The 22,802-nt window shown below is 38.9% G+C and overlaps 1 protein-coding gene across 5 annotated transcripts in view; it reads left to right on the forward strand.

Annotated features, from left to right (window-relative positions):
* exoc6 (exocyst complex component 6) overlaps nt 1–22,802 on the forward strand; it is a 114,140-nt gene that overhangs the window by 15,010 nt on the left and 76,328 nt on the right. For all 5 annotated transcript variants that reach the window (XM_054756091.1, XM_054756098.1, XM_054756114.1 and 2 more), the window contains exons 5-18: nt 4,426–4,471; nt 6,891–6,944; nt 11,064–11,214; nt 11,290–11,445; nt 11,634–11,702; nt 12,635–12,718; nt 13,890–13,936; nt 14,054–14,174; nt 17,002–17,073; nt 17,155–17,252; nt 19,623–19,728; nt 19,993–20,102; nt 20,237–20,348; nt 20,435–20,569. In XM_054756091.1, coding sequence (XP_054612066.1) covers nt 4,426–4,471; nt 6,891–6,944; nt 11,064–11,214; nt 11,290–11,445; nt 11,634–11,702; nt 12,635–12,718; nt 13,890–13,936; nt 14,054–14,174; nt 17,002–17,073; nt 17,155–17,252; nt 19,623–19,728; nt 19,993–20,102; nt 20,237–20,348; nt 20,435–20,569 — 1,361 coding nt within the window. The remainder of the gene's footprint in view (nt 1–4,425; nt 4,472–6,890; nt 6,945–11,063; nt 11,215–11,289; nt 11,446–11,633; nt 11,703–12,634; nt 12,719–13,889; nt 13,937–14,053; nt 14,175–17,001; nt 17,074–17,154; nt 17,253–19,622; nt 19,729–19,992; nt 20,103–20,236; nt 20,349–20,434; nt 20,570–22,802) is intronic.

Here is a 22,802-nt window from a genome sequence, read left to right on the forward strand (position 1 = left end):
AATTACTTGAACGATGGACTGGCTTTTAACACAGAAATGCATTGCTCTCATGTCTCACCTACCTGACAGATTAACCAACCCGGACACTTGTTGTGTTGATTTTACATTTTGCACTATTTGATCCTAATGAGGTTCTAAGTAGAGCTTTGAAATGCAAAAAGAAGAAATGGGAGTGAGACAAAAAAAATCAGAGTAAGCAGTTTGTTGCTAACAACCATTGCAGTGAGATAGGCTATTCATCAGATGATCTTAAAGTTCTGACCATAGCTCAAAAAACCCTGACTCCCCTAAAATAGAAATAAAATGTTCAAAAAAGGAGTCAGTAATGGATGGCTGTGCCATTCTTGTTAATCACCTCAAAAATTGGTTTGGGCATGCTTGATGACAGTGTTTCCAGGAGGCTAGTGGGAATGTTGCTCCAGGTGGTGAAGATGGCATCCACCGTTTGGAACTGATGTCCATTTTTGTAAACTTCCCTTGTCATCCATCCCCAAATGTTCTCAGTTGGCTCAAGAGAACAAAAGAGTGAGCTTTTCCCCCTGGAAAAAGTCCTTTGTCAGGCGGACATTGTGAACTGCAGCGTTGTTCTGTTGAAAAAGCCAGTCATTACCACACAGAGAAGGGCCTTCAGACATGAGGGATGCCCCCTGCAACATCTCCACATGGCCAGTTGCCGTTTGACACCCCTGCACAACTTGAAGCTCCATTGTTTCATTGAAGGAAAAAGCACCCCAGATCATGATAGCGCCCCCTCTACTGTGCCGTGTGGAAAACATCTCAGGTGGGATCTCCTTGTCATGCCAATAATGTTGGAAGTCATCAGGACCGTAAAAGCTACATTTGTTCTTATCAGAGAATAAAACTTTCTTCCACTTTTCAATGTCCCATATTTGGTGGTCTTATGCAAATTCCAAAAGGGCAATTTTGTGGCGTTGAAGGAGACGAGGCCTTAGACGTTTTTTCTTCTTAAAACCCTTCTCTTGCAGATGCCGTCTGATGGTTTTTGGATTGCACTTTGCACCAGTAACAACCTTCATTTGGGCCGAGGATGGTCCCATGTTTTGACGGATAGTCAATTGGATCCCCCGGCTCAGAGCCGGTGATCACCCTCAGGATCTTTGAAGAAGTTTCAAATGACTGTCTTACTGCGTCCAACCTTGGCAGCAATGGCGCGCTTCGAGAGGCCTTGCTTGTGCAGCTCAACAATCCGACTGTGTTCAAAGAGAGAAAGCTTTTTTGCCTTTGCCATCAAGAGATCATGACAGTCTGAATACCTGACTGAAAAAAACATTGAATCTACAGTTTTGTCAAGGTTTTGTCTTTTAAAGGTTGTTGACTTTAAGGGGGGGACCTGCAGTATGCTTTTCCTCTCTTCTGACCTATAAATGTTGTTACAATGTTGTATTGTCGTTTTAAACGATGCCAACACGTCAGATAATGAGGTTTGCACATTTAGAAGTGAGCCCTGAAAGCAGTTTCGGACAGCTCCGCACGCTGTGTTTTTTTTAACACCGAGTTCCACTGACGTCAATGCAACGTGGACTTCCTTATACGGGTATGCCCAGGTACACGCTGTAGGCCTGACCTCCCCCCGCTCTGCTTCGCTTTGTTGTCAAAGATTTCACCGTGTTACCACGTTGAGCAATTGTTTGTGTAGCAATATAGAGTGTGCATACAGGGAGCGGAGGCAGTGTTACCTGCGTGCATGCCAACACATATGGCTGCATGTTAAAAGCGGACATTTTAAAAAGATAAACAGCCGTTTACTATCAACTCCTGTTCCAGCAAAATTAGAAAGTGGGGTTCGGCAACTGTCTGGAAGTCCTCGGGAGCGCTTGGGAGTGTGACCAATCACAGCTGAGTGGGCTTGGCGGGAGGCATACCTGGAGGAGGGCCGGAGGTGGAGTAAATTACACAGACCGTTTGGGCGGGAAGTAGGGAACCCAAGGAAACACTGTAGGAAGACGCGTGGAGTCTGGAAGATCTAGAAAGCTTTCTGGGCGGGTTATTGTGTGTAGCTGCTCTATAGGAGTCCGGAACTCAATACAAAGGCCCGAAAATGAATATACTGTAATAGGTCTACTTTAAACTTTTGATCAGCTGATGAACAACCTATTTCATTTAAATGCTTGTTTGCAAGAAATTGCTTACTTTTTTGTGTCACTCCCATTTCTTCTTTTTACATTTTGAAGCTCTACTTAGAACCTCCTTAAAGGAAAACTTCACTTTTTTTTTTTTCATTTTGCTCATTATCCACAATCCTTACATGAGACATGAACACATATGCCTTTCTCTTTTCTGTGCGTTCTAAAGATCTGAAAACAGATAAAAAGAGACAGCTCTTTACTGCATGTAATGGGACGCACCGGTGCTGATGCGCTGTGAGCAAATGTGTGGTGAAGCTAGTCGGTGTGGTGTGGCAAGGTGTCACTACACCAGTAACGAAGTTCTTCTGGGTAACAATGTTCATAATAATAACAATGTTGCTGTAGATTGGTTAATATGCAGTTCACATATAATTGGAGCGTTTTTGGCGGTTTTGGGATAATTTTTTTTCCAGAAGGCTTGAAAGGCGAAATAGGGGTATCACATTATGAGCATTCTTAGCTGCCTCTTTTTTAGCTGTTTTTATATATTTAGAATGCACAGAAAAGAGAGACAAATGTGTTCATGTCTCACATAAGGATTGTGGGTGATGGACAAAATTCCAAAAAAAACATGCAGTTTTCCTTTAAGATCCAACAGTGCAAAATATAAATATTGGTGATCAGGAGTGTACACTCCTGATCAAAAATCTTAAGACCAGTTGAAAAATTGCTAGAATTAGCATTTTGCACATTTGGATCTTAATGAGGTTTTAACTAGAGCTACAATATGCAAAAACAAGAAGGGAGAGTGAGACAAAAAAGCACTTTGAAAAAGTCATTTATTGAAAACAACAATTAAACTGAAATAGGCTGTTTATCAGCTGATCAAAAGTTTAAGACTATCGCTCAAAAAATAACAAAAACACTCTCCAAACCAGAACAAAAAATGTTCTCAGTAGGACTCAGTAATGAGTAGATCCACCGTTCTTGTTAATCACTTCAAAAATTGGTTTGGGCATACTTGATGCGAGTGTTTCCAGGAGGCTAGTGGGAACATTGCTCCAAGTGGTGAAGATGGCTTCACCAAGGGCATCAACTGTCTGCAACTGATGGCCATTTTTATAAACTTCCCTTGCCATCCATCCCCAAATGTTCTCTTTGGGATTTAAATGAGGGGAACATGCAGGATGGTCCAAAAGAGTTATTCTCCCTGAAGAAGTCCTTGGTCAAGCGAGCATTGTGAACTGCAGTGTTGTCCTGTTGAAAAACCCAGCTGTTACCACACAGACGAGGGCCCTCAGCCATGAGGGATGCTCGCTGCAACATCTGCACGTAAACGTCCGCCGTTTGACCACCCTGCACCACCTGAAGCTCCAGTGTTCCACTGAATGAAAAGCACCCCAGATCATGATGGACCCCCCTCCACTGTGCCGGGTAGAAAACATCTCAGGTGGGATCTCCTTGTCATGCCAGTAATGTTGGAAGCCATCTGGACCGTCAAGGTTACATTTTTTCTCATCAGAGAATAAAACCTTTTTCCACCTTTCAATGTCCCATGTTTGATGCTCCCTGGCAAAGTCTAAACGGGCAGTTTTGTGGCGTTTAAGGAGACGAGGTCTTTGAATTAGTTTTTTGTTTTTTAAACCCTTTTCCCGCAGTTGCCGTCTGATGGTTATTGCGCTGCAGGCGGCACCAGTAAGGGCCTTAATTTGGGTCGAAGACCACCTTGTGTCTTGATGGACAGCTAGTCTGATCCTCCGGCTCAGCGCAGGTGTGATTTTTTTCTACCACTTGACTTTTTTGTTCCATAATGCTCAGGATCTTTAAAAAAACTTAGAATGACTGATTTACTGCACCCAACCTCAGCAGCAATGGCACGCTGCGAGAGGCCTTGCTTATGCAGCTCGACAATCATGTATGACCACGTTCAAAAAGAGAAAGTTTCTTAGCTTTAGCCATCAGGAGGGCATGACAGTGTGAATGCCTGATAGAAAATGAAATTTTTTTAGCAGATTTGGCTTTTATAGCCTGTGTTCTTAAACTTTTGATCAGGTGATAAACAACCTATTTCAGGTTTGTTTTTTTTTTGTTTAAATTACAAGTTCCAAATGTTTTTTTTCTCACTCCCCATGCTTGCTTTTGGATATTGTACCTCTACTTAAAACCTCATTAAGATCAAAATGTGCAAAATGCAAATTCTAGCAATTGATCAACTGGTCTTATGATTTTGATCAGGAGTGTACATATCTATAAAGCACGACCTTGTCTGTGTGTTACCTTATTTGCTGCTTAAACAAAAACCTGTTTGTAATCTTTTTATTCTTTTTTCCTCATGCAGTCCTAGAAATGTACAGCAAACTAAAGGAACAGCTGGAATCCAGAAGGTATCCAATTTTAAGTCAAAGTAAAACCGATGTATGTAGAGATGCTCGATATTGGCTTTTTACTGGTACCCAATGTACTAATATTGTCCAGCACTTCATTGCTGATACCGATATCAACCCATACCAATATTGGCAGCAGCTCTTCCATCAAACTTTTAACTTCTTTTACTGTGATGCCGCTGGATGCAGTTTACAAATAAACACCGTTTGCGCAAAGTAAGACAAATGCTGCAGTACGCAAAACAAGTTATAGAAAAAGTGCCATATTTATTTTCAACATTGTGTCTCAAGTCATTAAAAAATCGTGACCAATTAAAGGAAAACGCCTTATTTCTCCCTCTCATAATGGGAGATTGTGGGTGATTGCGAAGTGAAGCTAGTTTTCTAAGACCCTTTGTTAGATTCCATCTGACAAACACGCTGTGTTTTTATTGTGAAGACTGGAAGTGTGCTGTTTTGTTTTGGGGCTTTTGACGGCTGTGTGGTGTTGACGATGGTGGCCACAACGTGGGATATATGTTTACATATGTATTAGGGAGGGAATTTTGCTATGATGAGGTTTAACTCTGTTACTATGGGATATTCAGATCATCAAACAAATTTAAATATTAGTCAATGACAACACAACTGAACACAAAATGCAGCTTTAAAATGAAAAAACATAATTTAACTGAGATCAGTTGAGATCTACGAGTCTGGGAAAGGTTATAAAGCCATTTCTAAAGCTTTGGGACTCCAGCGAACCACAGTGAAATGGCAAAAACATGGAACAGTGGTGAACCTTCCCAGCAGTGGCCGGCCAACCAAAATTACCCCAAGAACACAGCGACGACTCATCCAAGAGGTCACAAAAGACCCCACAACAACATAAAAAAAAACTCAGGCCTCACTCCCCCCAGTTAAGGTCAGTGTTCATGACTCCACCATATGAAAGACACTTAGCAAAACCAGCCTGCATGACAGACTTCCAAGATAAAAACTGATGAACAACAAGAACGTTAAAGTGCGTCTGAATTTTGCCAGAAAACATCTTGATGATCCCCAAGACCTTTGGGAAAATACTCTGTGGTCTGACGAGACACAAGTTTAACTTTTTGGAAGGTGTGTGTCCCATTACATCTGGCGTAAAAGTAACGCCGCATTTCAGAAAAAGAACATCATACCATCAGTAAAATATGGTGGTGGTAGTGTGATGGTCTGTTACTGTTTTGCTGCTCCAGGACCTGGAAGATCTGCTGTGATAAATAGAACTGTGAATTCTGCTCTCTGCTAAAAAATCCTAAGGGAGAATGTTCGGCCTTCTTTTTGTGACCTCAACTTGGTTTCCGCAGCAGGACAATGATCCAAAACACACCAGCAGGTCCACCTCTGAATGGCTGAAGAAAAACAAAATGAAGACTTTGGAGTGGCCTAGTCAAAGTCCTGACTTGAATCCTATTGAGATGCTGTGGAATGACCTTAAAAATGCGCTTCATGCTGGAAAACCCTCCAATGTGGCTGAATTACAACAATTCTGCAAAGATGAGTGGGTCAAAATTCCTCCACAGCGCTGTAAGAGACTCATTGCAAGTTATCATAAACGCTTGATTGCAGTTGTTGCTGCTAAGGGTGGCTCAACCACTTATTAGGTTTAGGGGGCAATCACTTTTTCACAAAGGGACATGTATGTTTGGATTTTTTTTCTCCTTTAATAATAAAAAGTTTCATTTAAAAACTGCATTTTGTGTTCAGTTACATTGTCATTGACAAATCTTTAAATTTGTTTGATGATCTGAAATTTAAGAGTGACAAAAAAAAAAAAGAAAGGAAAGAAAAAAAAAGAAATCAGGAAGGGGGCAAACACTTTTTCACAGAACTGTATGTACTACGTAGGGAATTGTGCTATGATGAGGTGTAACGCTGTTACTTTGGGAAATGGGATGCTCTTGTATGGCTCAAATGTCTATCATTGTCATTATCTATACCGGATGTCATTGTTGGCCAGGTCACAGTCCTGCCACTTATTGCCTTTGTGTTCTCTTTCCTGGTGCTCTGCACTCTAACAGACCTTTTCACTGAAGAGTTTATGAGGCTGTCTCTGTTTATGTGTGTACAACACATTTTACACTCACTGACCGACCAATTAGATCCTTCACAGGCTGCCTATCAGCCTAATGATGGGAGCTCAGCACACTGACCTGAGCCTGAACCCTTTTGATTTGTGCACACTACCAAAGACCACGTCTTGTAGCAGATTATTAGAAAAGAGCAAACATGCATGACGACATTTATGCGTGTAAAAATACAAACTTTGAAAAGTGCACATTTCTGGTTTCCGCGTAAACACACAATTTATGGAGGACATCTCTACATGTAACTGATCATTGATTGATTGTTCCCATGTTAACAGGGTCACAAGCAGTATCATTTGTTTCCACAGATACTACGCTGCACTGAAAACCATGGAGCAACTGGAGAATGTCTACATACCTCGGTAGGATATTCAGTATATACCTATGGCTCTTCCTGAAATAGTCCAATTAAACTGTGCGCAAGGTATGAAGCTTAAAAACATGCTTTTGTGACCTCTAGCCTGAATTATTTTTATTGTCTACTCTTAGGCTGCTCCAGCAAGTCTCTAAAATCTCTCTAACTAAAACTTTTTCCACCGAGGGCCACATACTGAAAAATATAGGGATGCAAGGGCCTCTTTGATATTTTGTAAAGCAACACATGCTAAGAAGTTATATACAATATAAGTAAACCAAAAATCTGTTGAAAACAAATTTTTCAACTATTTCAACTTTCATCTTAAATAATTTTCATAAATTTTGTTCCCATAATATTATGACTTTATTCTAAGGATGTCCGATAATATTGAGCCACCGATATTATCGGCCTGACATTGGCATAAAAATGTAATCTCGGTTGATATCAATATTGGGTTTTTCCCTATAATGAAAACCGATAATAACAAACTATAAATTACTATTGCAACAACACATCATCAGTAGGGTAAAACTAACCTGTCTCACGACAGTCTAATCCCAGCTCACATTCCCTATTAGTGGGTGAACAATCCAACGCTTGGTGAATTCTGCCTCACAATGATAGGAAGAGCCGACATCGAAGGATCAAAAAGCGACGTCATCGAGGCATCCAGTCATTGAGGCATCCAGTGGTGCCAATACGTGGAAATACTTTGTCACGTTCTGTGTTATACCTCGCAGTCGGAACTGGGCTGGATATGTTGAAACCACTGCCGTGGGTGCATCGGCGCAGCGAGCACCGACGTTAGCTCGTTGTCACTGTTGTCAGCTGACATTTTTACCCACGTCGAGGGTCACCAAATGTGGAGATGCGATTCACAACAAATCGAGGTTGGTGGCACCAATCAGTTTACTCCACTCAACTCAACAGAAGCAACAATTCTTTAGCAATAGCTAAGTGGCTACAACAACCTCATGACCTGGAAACGGAAGTACACTAGATCAGGGGTGTCAAACTCATTTTCACTTAAGGCCACATCGACATAATGGCTGTCCTCAAGGGGCCAGATGTAACTTATAAATAAAACTAAATGTAATCGAATGTAATGTAAAATAAACGTAACAACTCCTTAATGTTAAATAACTCTAAATGTATTACTTGTTCAAGTGACAAACATTACAGTTACATAGAAAAAAAATCTTTACTTGTTGCTGTGTTATAACATAAATAACACAAGTTGTGACATTAACTTTGTTCAAAATGGTTTTGTCAAAGTTACAATGGGCTTAAATACTGTAGAATCAACAATTGTGAGCTGCTAACAACATGAGTGACAGATGGGAGCATAAAAAAAGGCTGCACAGTCTTGCATCCAACTGATGGTTTGACTACAATCATTTGTCTGCATGCAAACATAAAACCTGCAAATACTAAATAATTGTAACAGCAGCTACATATAAATAATATGTAATCAACTAAAAATTACAAAATAAAAGTTGACTCAGTTTACAACGATATTGGTCAAGTTTTTAGGTTAGTAACTAACCTAAAAACACATTTATGATATTTTTTAAAGTCTGTAATAGGTCGGGACACACCTGCTCACAGACCTTCAGCATGCACTGCTTCAAAAAACGCTCCCTCTGAAAAACACTGGGAAGCGTGGGCAATTTCTTCAGCCACAATAAAGCGAGCTTCCACTGCCGCATTGTTTTTGGCTGTGGATTTCGTGACCACACTCTGCTGCAACCACAGTTTGCCTTTTAATTCTTGGGCAATTTGTTGCATTGCTTGAAGGCTAGCTTTGGTGTACTTAGCTCCATGTTTAGTGTCAAAATGCCGACGCAGATTGTACTCTTTAACAACTGACACCGCCTCGTAACACAAAAGACATACCGTATTTTCTCCTTGAAGCACAAACAAGTACCTGCCTTCCCATCTTTCTTGAAACGGTCTTCCATCCGCATCAACTTTTCTCTCCCTAGACATTTTGGGATCATTATTTGTCAATTCAACTCGTTGGCATTGAAGTGGAGACACTGCAGTTTAGTGGCTGTGAGCCGTCACTTCGTATTGTAGTTGATAGGCATTGTGGGAAATGTAGTTTTTGATCAAAGCACGCTTTTGACCTATTTTATTGCTCTCGCAGGCCACATCAAATGATGTGGCGGGCCACATTTGGCCCGCGGGCCTTGAGTTTGACACCTGTGCACTAGATAGATAGATACATACATACATAATTTATTAATCTCCAAGAGAAATGTTTAAAACAATATTGTGGGTCACCACAATGTGTTAATTCCATGACAGGAGATATGTAATGTTACACGTATCGGCATCGGAATCGGAAATTGAGAGTTGGACAATATCGGCATTTCAGTTATCGGTAAAAAAAAAAAGCCAATGTCGTACATCCCTACTTTATTCCCATAATATTTAATACTTTTTCCCCAGCCAAATTTTCCAAAAATTACAGCTTTATTTAGTTGTGTTTGGTCCTCATCATGTTCCGCCGTAATTTTTTTTGTTGTTGTAATTTTTCAACTCTACTAAAATTACATAATTTTCGGTCATATTACCAGTTTATTCTTGTAAAACTGCAACTTTTTTTCACATTAGACTATGACTTTTTTCTTCATATTTTGATTTTTCTAAATTACAGCTATTTTCTCCATTTCTGCTGTTGTTGTTTTTTTTTTTCATTTTCAACAATTCCAACTATCTTCTTGTAAGTTTTCTTCAGTAATTATGACATTATCCCCATAATATTTGGACTTTATTCTTGTAACATCACTTTTCCCGCAACCGAACGTCTTTCTGTAATATTTCAACTTTATGCTACTAAAATGTTATTTTTCCTCATAATATTGTGTTATTCTCGAAAAATTAAGACTTTTTCTTACTAGATTATAACTTTTTGAGTCTAATGTTTTTATTGTTGATTTTAAATTTTTTTCAGTTTTTATTTATTTGTTTTTAATTTTCTTTATACCTTACATTTTAAGAATGTGCCATGGGCCAATAACAGCACTTTTAATGTTTTACACTTTGTAAACCAACCCACGTAAGTTATATATCTATATTTAAAGAAAAAATCTATAATCTATATTTATTATTTCTGTCTATATTTAAAGCATTTCAGCTTTGTGTTATATGTGACAAAGTGTATTATTACATTTTCTCCACTGTTTGTTTTTTCGTTTTTGGTGTTGCTGTTTTTCATTTTTACTATTATTTTAAATTTTACTAATATTTCAACTGTCTTCTTGTAATTTTTTTCATAACACTTTATTCTCACAAAATTTTGACTTCATTGTCGTAATATCACATCCTTTTCCCGACCTACTTTTCCAAAAATTTCAACTTTATTCCTTGTTTTGTTGCTAATATCGCAAAAATTGTTGCGGAAATTATTGAGAAAATAAAATGTTTTCCTTTACAGCATTATTCTCTTAAAATGTTGTGGCATAGTGTTACAATTTTATTTAATTTAATTTACGATTTAAAAAAAATTATATTAGAATTTTATTCTAATATTTCCACTTTATTCTTGTAAAATTGCATCCCTTTTTCCATGTTTCTTGTTGTTTTTGTTAGTTTTCTGGTTTAGTTGTATTTTAAGAACGTGCTGAAGGTCAATAAAAAGTCAGCCACGTGAGCCACTTCACAGACAGATTTTTTTAAATGATTTTCTGATGGACTTTGAAGCCTTTCAAAGATGTTTAGGTTGGATATGCTCGACTGGGACCATTCGGACCACAGTAGCATCGGATACATATCAGATTTATGACCACATACGAAAGAGACCTGGTTCTCATTTGAAAAATCTGAAATTTTACTGTTCACACTGACATGAAAAAAAAATCTGATACGGGTCACATATGAGCAAAAATATTGTAATTGACCTGCAGCGTGAACATAGCCTAATGCACTCGTGGGTGAGTGAGGATGCCCTAGGTTCTGAACTTTGGATTATCTTGAGTATATTTATTTCTCTTATGGTTATTCACCTAATTATTAGTGCCGTGGGCAGGACTGGTACTTTGCCCGATCTCTTGATATGGACTGGATTCCCTATGTTGCATTTTATTTAGTCATTCTTGCCCTGTTGTGTCTCATGCAGGGTTAGCCAGTACAGGTTTTGTCAGATCATGGCTGAAAACCTGCCCATACTGAGGGATGAGATAAAAGAGATCTCCATGTCTGACCTGAAGGACTTCCTGGAGAGCATAAGAAAACATTCAGACAAAGTTGGAGAGACTGCAATGAGACAGGTGTGTAGATTTCTCCTTTGTCTTTTGCCCACAACAGTGTTGGCGTCATTGAGATGATGGTGTGTGTCCCTCTAGGCACAACAACACAGGACCTTTAACAGTGCCGTAGTGAGGCAGGCCGGTGTGGGCCACTACACTAAGCCTTTGTACTCCCTCAACGGGCAAACACAACCGCACAACAGTCTTATGATGGATGATGATGCAGAATATGACGACTATGCTGATGATGAGGTACTTTTTGTGTCTATTGTGCCATAGATTTACAGAATCTTGAAACCTTTTCAAGTACTGTTATGTTCATATTTATAAACAAGCATTATTTTATTATGCAATAAGTGTTTTTTTTATTATTATTGCTTGCCCACTTTAGGAACAGCACATCTGCATTTTATCTAATCTTTTCTTTTCATCTTTAACAGATTCTTACAGCTCAAGACCTTGTAGACTTCTCACCTGTTTACAGGTGTTTACACATTTACACTGTGCTGGTAGGTTTCCCATCAACAAATTCAATTTCAGTTCAAGATTTATGTCAGAACATTAATGATTGGGCTGTCAAAAATAGCTCGTTGATGGCGGTAACTAATGTATTTAATTAATGACATTAACCTTTTTAGCGTAATTGAAGCATGCGCACCATGTCAAGCCATCCCTCTCTGTTGTTACTGTACACAGAGGCACGATAGTGTTGCCACAGAGTCGAACGCTCTTTTATAACTTTATTCTGACCTGAACACATCAACCGCAGTGCAATTCCAACACCATATATGTATCTTCAACTCACAAACACATCCCTAGTCCTCCTTGAATGACACTTTTTTTTCCACTTTTTTTTTTTGTCCACAAGACAGCCGCGAGGTGCATTCAAGGGCACTCGGCACATCACAGCGTCTTTATTATGCATGTATGTATGGTCTAAATAATCAGAAAGACAAAGAAAAAAACGTAAGTTGATATTCTTAGCACTGACTATGATAACTCATACTGCGGGAGTACATTTTTCTGCATTTAAGTATGCTCGGAAATCCCAGAATATACGTACAGTACATATACACTCCAAACACTGAATTCAACTTAAAAAATAAAATAAAATCCCGTGATGTCTTCGAACACAACACATCGTGGCTCATAATAACACGGTTAAAGTGTGATTCAAATATTCTGCTACTATTAAAGAGACTGGAGTTTTAGATTTTCAGACGTGTAGTATCTTTTAGCATGATTTAAATTTTCAGTTCATTTGGAGCTATCATTTATCTTTTTGTTAAAAAAAAATACACTAAAAAGGGCATATGTCACACATAGTTGCAAATGGTGATTAATCACGAGTAATTAATTTGCAAACTGTGATTAATTTTATTAAAAGTTTGAATCATTTGATAGCCCTAATTAATGAATGATGATGTTTGTGTGTCTACAGGGAGACAGAGAAACATTTGAAAATTATTATAGGAAACAACGGAAAAAGCAGGCAAGGCTTGTGCTGCAACCACAGGCTAACATGGTAAGAAAGAGCGCCAGTCTTATTCAGGGTAGATGGGGATTGGGGGTGTTGGGCCTGGAGCCTAAGAAGCAACGATGGACTTCAAAGTCAGCTTTGTGAACCACTTTACTACCATTGGTCATAACGCTGCATAAAATGGTGTAAGTCCCTTACCATGAACTTCTTATGTACGGTTGTTAATCACGATTAATTGTTTCCAGACTTAACTACGATAAGTGAATTTCCGCCAAGTAGGATTCCTTATACATAAATGGAATATTTTCATGAATTTCCATGAATTGTATTGTATTGTATTGTATGTACTTTATTTATCCCACAGCGGGGAAATTTACTTGTTACAGCAGCAAGACAAGTAAAGAGAACAGTGTAAAGAAAGCATAGTGTCTACAACATGGTTCAGGTGGTTCATGGTTCATGAAGTAGGATTCCTTATTTATAAATCAAACATTTTTGTAGTTGGAGCATAGAAAACCGGTTTAAGACTTTCTAAATACGATTTTAACATTATCAGAGCCCTCTAGACATGAAATAACACCCCTATAGTCCCCTTTACACTCATGTTACCTAATATAGTGAATATACTCAGAGAAAATAATCCATTTGAGACATAAATAAGACTCGGGCTCCTGTGTGTTTCAATAAACGTCTACCGGACGTGTGGACAGGAAGTGACGCTGGGGATTCCGAGGTGAGGTTTAGCTGCAGTATGGCCACAACAGTAGCCCGTCTTGTTATTATGATGATGATGATGATGATTATTATTCTATTATTATTGTGCCTGTTATGAGATAAATACTTATAAAATAATGAAAGCCCGTCTTTGGCGATCAAGTCAGGTGTGTGTTACTAGTGACACCTAGTGGCCAGTGTAGACTACAGTTCATCACTGTTTTGTATTACCTTAAACTGTATTTGTATTTGAGTTCATTTAGGACATTTTCATACTTGAAAATGCTTAATTTAGGCCAAGAATACGTAACATTTGCTTAAAAATGAATTTTTTTTTGGACTAATACTAGGCAGTAGTCAACCATGAAACAGCATCATTAAGTAATTCATGTTTGAAAAACCGCGATAGAACGAGGGAGCGATGTTCGAACTGCTATATAGCGAGGTACGACTGTACTTGCAGCTATTTGTGTTGACATCATGTGCCTGTCTGTGTTTCCAGCATGAAACAGTGGAGGGCTATAGACGATACTTCAATCAGATTGTTGGGTACGGTATTTTTCCTCGTCTCACTTAAAAATCGGCTTTCGTTAACTGGGTTTGTTTAAGCAGATGCCTTTGTGATCATAGTAAAAGTATTTAGGATGACTTTTCTGTGTTCATCAGGTTCTTTGTTGTGGAGGACCATATCCTCCATGCCACACAGGGGCTGGTGACTAGAGCGTTCACCGATGAACTGTGGAATATGGCCCTCTCCAAGATCATCGCTGTGCTACGCACGCACTCTGTAGGTTTCCACACACACTTACATGAATGCACACACACCAGCAGGGAGTTGTATGTGAATGCAGATAAGACTGTTGAGAGTTAATGGAGATGATGAGCCTGGAAGATGCTTCTTTCACTAGCATTCACACGCACACACAAAACACTGCAGAGGTCAGCACACCCACAATCACACTAATGATGAGAAGAGGTCAAAACACACTTACACTTGCAGCCAAAGAGGAGGTCATTGGAGCCTTAATGAGAGACAGATTGCCACAATAACAGCAGATTAAGATGGCATTTTCCTGACTGCTGGGCTCCAGTCACTTGTAAATGACCGAGAGGATTATGCTAACAGGCCAGAGAATGGGACACCCAGTGTGGGGTGAGATTAACAAAGGCCCCAGGTCGCCCCCCTGGCTGGAAGCCCCTTTTCTGGGCTATGACACAGGCAGCTCCACATTTACAATTATTACATTGTAAGCCCACAAGGAGAGTCTTTCCTTGGATTGCAGATGAGCTGGAGTATTTGAACCATCATGTCTATGTGAAGCAAGATTTAGATTAGTATTATAAAATACAATTCATTTTCTGACACTTTGTAGTATTTTATTGTATCTTCATTTGGAAGGACTTTTTTTTTAAAACTCTGTACGGGTGTGCTTGGGACTGAGCAAAAGATTACTTGACTTTACACTACAATCCCTGCTATACTTTAACATGTAGCAGTGTTGTGACTTGCTGCTGCTAATTGTACTCTCCAGCTGATTTGTTTTTGTGTCCAAGTAAACAGAGAGGCGGGCCAGTGCTGCTCCATGTCAAATCTCAAGCTTTGTCCATTCTACTCCTTGATTTACACACTCCTGTGTTTGACAGGCTCCTTGAATCAGGGGTTACGGAACTTAGCTGTGCTACCTCCAAGCTCATAAATCTCTCTGCACCATATAAAAATGGAGGGACTCTGTCTAACGTCACCCTTTCCAAAATCTTAAAAAAAATCTCCACAATTTGTTTTATGGTGCTCTAGCCAAGAACTTTAGTATCGTGGCAGTAGTGCTAAAAAATACAACAAGAAGGGTCTAATAATGCTTCTAATCAGGGGTGCCGCCAGGAATTCTTGGCCCTATGGGGAAAAAAATGTTGGGGCCCCCCCTTTTTTTATAATAATTACTTAATTTTTACAATTGTCCTAACTTTCCCCCTATACAGTGCCCCTGCTTCTAATAATCATGTTTTTGAAATACATTTTCATCTTAAACCACAGGGGCGATGTCATTTGCTTTATGTGAGATTTTGAGGTTTCCCAAGATTGCACAATGAATTGTCATCTATAGTGGTATTATTTTTTGTAAAGATGTTAAACACTGCACTGCAGTTAAAACCATTAATACCAGGGGTGTCCAAATTGTGGCCTAGGGGCCATTTGTGGCTCACAGCTGTTTTTGTATTGGGCCGCAGCACATTCTAAAACTGTAAATTAAGAAGAAGAGTAAAAAGAAAACACAACAGCAAAAATAACAGCTGTCCAAGTCCAAATATTAACTAATTCAATACCAAAGACATAGGTATAAGTTTTTATAAACCCGAACGCCCGATCCCAACAACGTATTTATATGTATTTTACGTTTTTTTTCGTGCGACAGGCAAAAAGAGGTGTTGACACAACTTAAACACTAATGGATTTCACTTCAGAACAACTTTAAGCCTTAAAAAACGCCACAAGGTGGCAGAAGTGCATTTGATAAGAGCCCGGCAGAGATCATGTGAACGGAAAAATCACACATGACAGGAGGGATGAAGTGAGAGCGCATGGAGGAGTATAGCGTGCAGAAAGTTACGCATTGAAGGGAAATTTTAACACACATGCACACACATAATTCAGTTCCAAATGTGAAATTGTAAATAGTTCACGATGTTTGTGTTATATTTGTAAATTATTTATTTTGATATAAAACAACCCGTTTTTGTCTTGTTTATGTTGGTATAGTTGTTTAGATATTTGAAAAAAATATTTGTGTCAAAGTGAAAGTTATGCTTGAAATGTATCTTTTCACAAAAACTGTTGTAGTTGGGAACTGGAATTTTCCTGAAACTTACCCATGTTGTGCTCCTGATTAGCTGATGAGTAAAGAACGCAAAAAGGTAGAAACAAACTTTATTTCTGATGAAAGATGGGAGTCTAATCTTTCTTTTGGTAGGTTTCACATTTATATAGCCATAGAACACAACATTCTGTGTGCCTTAAAAGATCAGTCAAAATCGTCTAAAATGGCCGGTACTGAAGGGGTTGTCTTTTGAAAAATGTCTGGGATTGAATGAGTTGATAGAAAAAAGTCGCAATTTTACAAGAATAAACTTGTAATAGGGAATTTATGTAATTTTAGTAGCATAACTTTGAAATATTAAAGAAAAAAAAGTTTACTTAGTTATTTAGTAATATTATGACAAACAAACAAAACAAAATAAAGTTGTCATTTTTTAAAAATTAGGTGGGGAAAAAGTTACAATATTATGGGAGTAAAGGCATAATATTAGAAAAAGAACATTTACGTAGAAGAAAGTTGAAATATTTGGAAAATGGAAAAAAAACATCAAAATTAGGAAAAGAGCAAAGACTGAAATTCATACTAATAATAGGCTTTTTCGCCTTTATCACAAAGCTGAGATGCAAGTTTTTCATGAAATACATACACCTTCTTAGCATATCTTTACAAAATATCAAAGTGACCCTCACTGGAAGTAGTTTGGACACCCCAATTAATACCAATCATAAGCTGTGATTTTCACAACAATCCTCATTTCAAACCATCTTCACCATTTACTTATTTTTTTTTTCTTTCTTTCAGTCATACTGTGAAGATCCAGACCTGGTCCTGGAGCTGAAGAACCTTATTGTTATCTTTGCTGACACACTACAGGTTGTTGGTTTTTCTCATGACTAAAGCATTGTCAACTTTATTATGTGACTAATTCTCTGGTTTCTATATTTATATATGAAGGGTTTTGGCTTCCCTGTGAATCGACTATTTGACCTGCTGTTTGAGGTCAGAGACCAGTACAACGAAACTCTGCTGAAGAAATGGGCACTTGTATTCAGGTGGGATTTGACAATGTTTGTCTGTCTGTAGTTGTTGTTTTTGTCCTTTTTAAGTGCAAGACATACTGTAGGGAAAATAAGTACTTGATCCGCAGCCCACGCACCCGTACAAGACACGGTTCCACCTGTACCGAATGTAATTGTTACATTGCGTGTGCATTCCACTGTCTTCAGCCAATGGAAATTCACTTCTCATATGAGACACTCCATCACCTACAATGTTTTGCTTTGCAGTCAGCATTTATCAACGTTCCGAAAATTGCATTCAAGTCAGGCTGATGGATGTACGGGGAAAGGGGAATATTTGTCATGAGCTTTCGACTGGCACAAAGTGTCAGGTGCACCTCCCCTGGGGGGCGCCAGAGCACTTCCTTGGAGGTGTGGTATGAGGAGGCATTAGAAAACCTGTACTGAGTACAATAAGAGTGAAAACACCATTGGAAACTTTAGTTACGCCTTAAGTCACCAGTTGATAGATGATTCCCAAGTTTTGCAGATGAGTTGACGTTTTATGGCATGCTGTCAGTTCATCAGAGAAGCACTGTAATGTGGATAGGCCCAAACAGCATTTGTTGATAATAATAGCCTTGGAATTTCATGAAATATAGGGATGTTTTGGAGCAGGCTCGAGGCCCACAACTTGGATTCCATCGGTGGGCAAATAGAGCATAACAAAGGTAGACTTTTTGAACCATGCATTTACATGCATGTGTCATTTGCTCTGAAGTTCTGGCAGGCAGAGGCTTGAAACCAGTAAAACTTAAGCGACCCTTACAGACAAAACACAATACCTTCACCAATAAGACAATGTAGCTCTTTTGATAGCGAGATGACGCGCTAAAATGCATGGGATTATGTTGCAGTCCCTGCTAGAGGGGTATCGAAGACACCAAAAAAGGTTATCCTGGCGGTGGCAACTCAAAAAGGTTGAGATCCACTGCTGTGGACAATGGGAGAATTCCCAGTGGTATACAGTATGGTTGTCTTCAACTGAATTTCAAGTTGTTGTTTTAGTTGGCTGGATGATCTTTTTGTGATGTTCTCTAGTTAACAGGTGTGGAATTTACCATAAATTGCACCTGAATGTAAGCCGCAAGAGAAAATTGTACATATATAGGCCCTATTTGTCTATAAGCCACAGGTGTCCATGTTATAACATGGGTTATGTACACAGAAAGACACACGATAAACCCTGCAATTCTACCTACACTCGTAGTGTCACTTGTTAGTGCCGATGGGTGAGACGTGAGATGCTTTTTTTCATCGGAGTTTAAAAGTTGCCGTGGTCCAAGCAGAAGTTGTAGTAATTCTACACTTGATGAAATTTACTTAAGATTTGTAAGATCAAAACACGATCGTGGCATAAGACTGTGATATTAGCGTCCATTTCACTACTTTCTGAATCTACACTCTAAGCATCACTGGAACTGTAAGTAGCCACATTATTGTTTAAGCTACAGGGTTCAAAGCGTGTGAAAAAAGTCAGCGGCTTACAGTCCGGCATTTACGGTATACCATGGTGGAAATGTCATAAATTCTAGTTTAGTGTGGAAATAGATTAAAACGTTTGCGAATATAGTTGTGACTCTCAGAATGTTGTCGTAACATAAATGCATGTCTGCATCATGATTGCCCAACACAAGCTGCTCCTGTTTACTATTTGTCTTTGTACAATCACTATTTCTACGAACTTCCAAGTGAGGTATCTTCAAATCTAAAATGAGCAAAGGGTGCTTTTGTGAAAGTAGATTTCAAAGAATACAAGATTTCAGTGCCACACATTTCATTGCAGTAGCCAGTGGTCCCCAACCTTGTTGCAACATCAAATTAAAAGCACAAAATGAATGCAATATAATTTCAGAGAGAACATTAGAAAGTCGTTTGTGTGTTGGTGACAGGCAGTGTGCTGGCATGAATTAACTTGAGGTTGTGCACTGAACAAATATGCACATCGGCACTCAATAACGGACCTTTCTGCATTGCCCACATAGTATCAGCATTTGAGAACAAATAGGAGGTGAAAGAAGAACAGGAAAAATACAGTGTAAGTCAATCTGTGCAACATCAGAAACCATTTGCACATGTACACAACTATGGTGCTTTCAAGTGCCGTTGAAGAAAGTGGGACGGGTCGCCACTTTCCGAAACACAATAAAACAAAACCACATAAACATGCACATAAACACTGGCAGATTTCTAACTATATTATTTTTGAGCAAAATAATTGCCATTGTTTCCAAAATTGCATTTACATAACATTTGATATAGTTATTTTCAGTGTCATTTTTAAATTATCGTTGCGCTTGAAGAACCAGGCTGCGGCTTGGTGGTTGGGGACCCCTGGTAACAATAAACAGTATATTTCTGCAGGGAGATCTTCGAATTGGATAACTACAGTCCCATACCAGTGGAAACAGAGGACGAGTATAAACTGGTAGTCAGCCGCTTCCCCTTCCACGATGCTGAGATAGAGAAGGTAATAAGGTGCACCAGTTGTGCATTCATGCAGGTGCATTAACACATAGCTGTAGCATTGATCCATAGCCAAATTGATGTAACACCTTCACTACAAGACAGTTATTTTCCAATAATTGACAAATGCTCACCCCAGCCATCTACTGTAGAACAAAGGAACTAGTTCCACAATATTTTCATTTTCATCAAGTGTCATCTTCATGGGGTTGCAAAAGAAAAACATTTCATTGAATGCTCTATTTTGTGTCTGTTTGTGTATGAGTAGCAGGACTTTCCGAAGAAGCTGCCAATGTCCCAGTCTGTCCCACAGATATATATGCAAGTGAAAGAGTTCATTTATGCCAGCCTCAAGTTTTCTGAGTCACTACACCGAAGGTACGGCTCTCTGGACAATGATCAATCATTGCATACTCAGTAATTCTCTTATATCAAAGCACTAGACCTTTATTTTTCCTATGTCTTTTTTTTTCGTAATCGTGATCCACAAGTTTTTGTTTTGTTTTATCCAGTTCAACAGAGATAGATGATATGTTGCGAAAGTCCACCAACCTGCTGCTGACAAGAACACTTAGCTGTTGTCTGCAAAACCTCATTAAGAAGCCACATATCGGACTCACTGAGGTATTAACAAAACATTATAAATAAAGTTGAACCCTGCTTATTTTTGTTTGTTTATTCTGAGCGAGAATTGTGTGTTCTCTCTAAAGCTGGTTCAGATCATCATCAACACCACCCACCTGGAGCAAGCCTGCAGGTATCTTGAGGAGTTCATAACAAACATTACCAATGTGTCCCCGGAAACAGTACACACTACAAGACTTTATGGCCTGTCTACTTTCAAGGTAAGACACTTGGTCATCACTGTGTTTATTAAAAGGCATGAAGTTTTTGTTTTAGTCCCACTACAGGTGGTCCTTGGGTTACGCATGTTCCATGTTACAGCATTTCGTAGTTACGAACGTGCTCCCATAAATTACCGTAACTTCCGGTGTCCAAAACGCTACTTTTTTTCTCACGTTTTGAATCCTGTGGCTTATACAGTGATGCGGCTAATTTATGGTCACGTTCTAATCTCGCGACATCTCATATGCTCTTATGCTTCATGGAAAACATACAAAGAAATGCATATGACGCAACTTTCAATTTAAAGGCGTGAATCGGTATAAAAAAAACCCCACTATCACCAATGGGTTTCGAAGGGCTGGACTACTGCGTGATGAACAAGACAGCACAATCTCAAGAGCTAAGTGATACGGAGAGTGACAACGAAAGAGAGAGAGAGAGTCTGACAAAGTGTGTGACGAAGGAATTATGAGGCTGTTCAATTCCGATACAGAATAAGATGCAGGAGGAAGCTGAAGACAGCGATGAATGACTTTTTTGGTAGGCTACTGTTTAACCAGCCGTATTACACACACTGCTCAGCACTGGTTGGAAATAAACATTTATTTAACTGAAAGTTAACATTGTTCTCTGTACTAAATATCCCACCTTTTTTTTTTCTTTGAATTTAGTGGTTACAGCCTCTATTCAGGTGCGCTCAATACTCCGGAATTTACGGTAATTAATTAATTTTGCAGTATAAACAGTAAACTCACTCGAGAACTAGTTAGACCATGCATGGCGGAAGGATACACACTGCGCACAGTTCAGGGGTGCAGATGAATGCAGTGCGTGAGCCTCATTCGCAGCTACACGGAGTAAGGATATATCCCTTTTAAGTTGACTTTATGCACTTCATTATGCCTCCCTTCTGGGGGCAGTGCATAAAAGAAAGAAATGAACCGTGATAACCAAGCAGCGTAGTGGTCTCATAATTGAGACTTCCTCCTCCCAAAGAGCCTGTCTCTCCCTCGCTTGCAATGTCCCTTGTACTGTTCAAGACAACCACATGGATAATTCTCGCATTTAATCTTTCTTTTACTGGATTTTACATGTCCTTGATGTGTTCTGTGTACAGCTTGAGCGCCATAACTGTGAAGTTAGTCCCAACTTACACTAAAACTTGATAAGTACAGTCTAGGAACGGAACTTGTTTGTAACCCAAGGACTACCTGTACACATTTTTAAAAATGTAAATTAAGTTTTAGCATGTATGGAAATCAAATATTTTGTATGATTACTCCTGCACCTGTTACTGTTGTTTTTCATAATTATATGATAACATACAGTGGTACAGCAGTCAGCTACGGGTTGCTTGTTGAAGTTGTTTTTTTAAATATTTGGAATAATTTGTTCCAGAGTCGGGCAGGACGGTATCGTTGTGGTTCTCATGTCTGCCTTAAAGCCCAGAGGTTCTGAGTTTGAAAATCATCTCAGACCTCTCTCTGTTAAAATATTAATTTAAACACTGCCCAGCTCTACAGTTAATAAAGGTTTCTAGACAATAAGCGTAAGAGTAAGGCCAAACTAAATATAGCACCGAAATGCAGTAACATTTCAGTGTGGTTCATGCCTGGTGAGGCACTGACTCCTTTATACATACATATATATTTTTTTCTACATACGTGTATATATTTTCTCAATACAGGTTGCTCATTAAGAGGACAAACCAAAAAAAAGAGGGGAGTTATTCACTTTGGTTAAAAAAAATCTAAACATTTTCCGATACTTAGACCCATTTATTTATTTATTTGTATAAACTAAAAGACATTTGTGTTCTTTCCTTTTATTTGCATATAAAGTACCTGCAGCCTATCCTTCTCCAGGAAAAGTTCTGATACTTTGTTGTAAAAGTCTGATCACTTCCTGGTTAGCTTGGGTATAAAATCCTTCATCTTGGCAGTCAAATGCATCCATTCATTCAGCAGAGCATAATAATATATTGAATACATTGGATTTTTCGCTAGCTAGTGCTAGCAGAAAGACAAAAAAGAAAACGCTGGCTTTTCCTCTGTGGGAGGATGGCAGTGACAAGCACCTTCCAGCTCACTCACACACCACCCCTTCAGGATCCACCGGTACTGCAAGTGCCTTCCATTTGACATTTCTACATCTTTTATTCTCTTATCAGCAAGAATAATGACATCACACTTACATTAAAGACATTACACAGACTGTAGAATGTCATGGTGT

The sequence above is a fragment of the Dunckerocampus dactyliophorus genome, chromosome 2 (assembly GCF_027744805.1).
Source record: "Dunckerocampus dactyliophorus isolate RoL2022-P2 chromosome 2, RoL_Ddac_1.1, whole genome shotgun sequence".
NCBI classification, from domain to species: Eukaryota; Metazoa; Chordata; class Actinopteri; order Syngnathiformes; family Syngnathidae; genus Dunckerocampus; species Dunckerocampus dactyliophorus.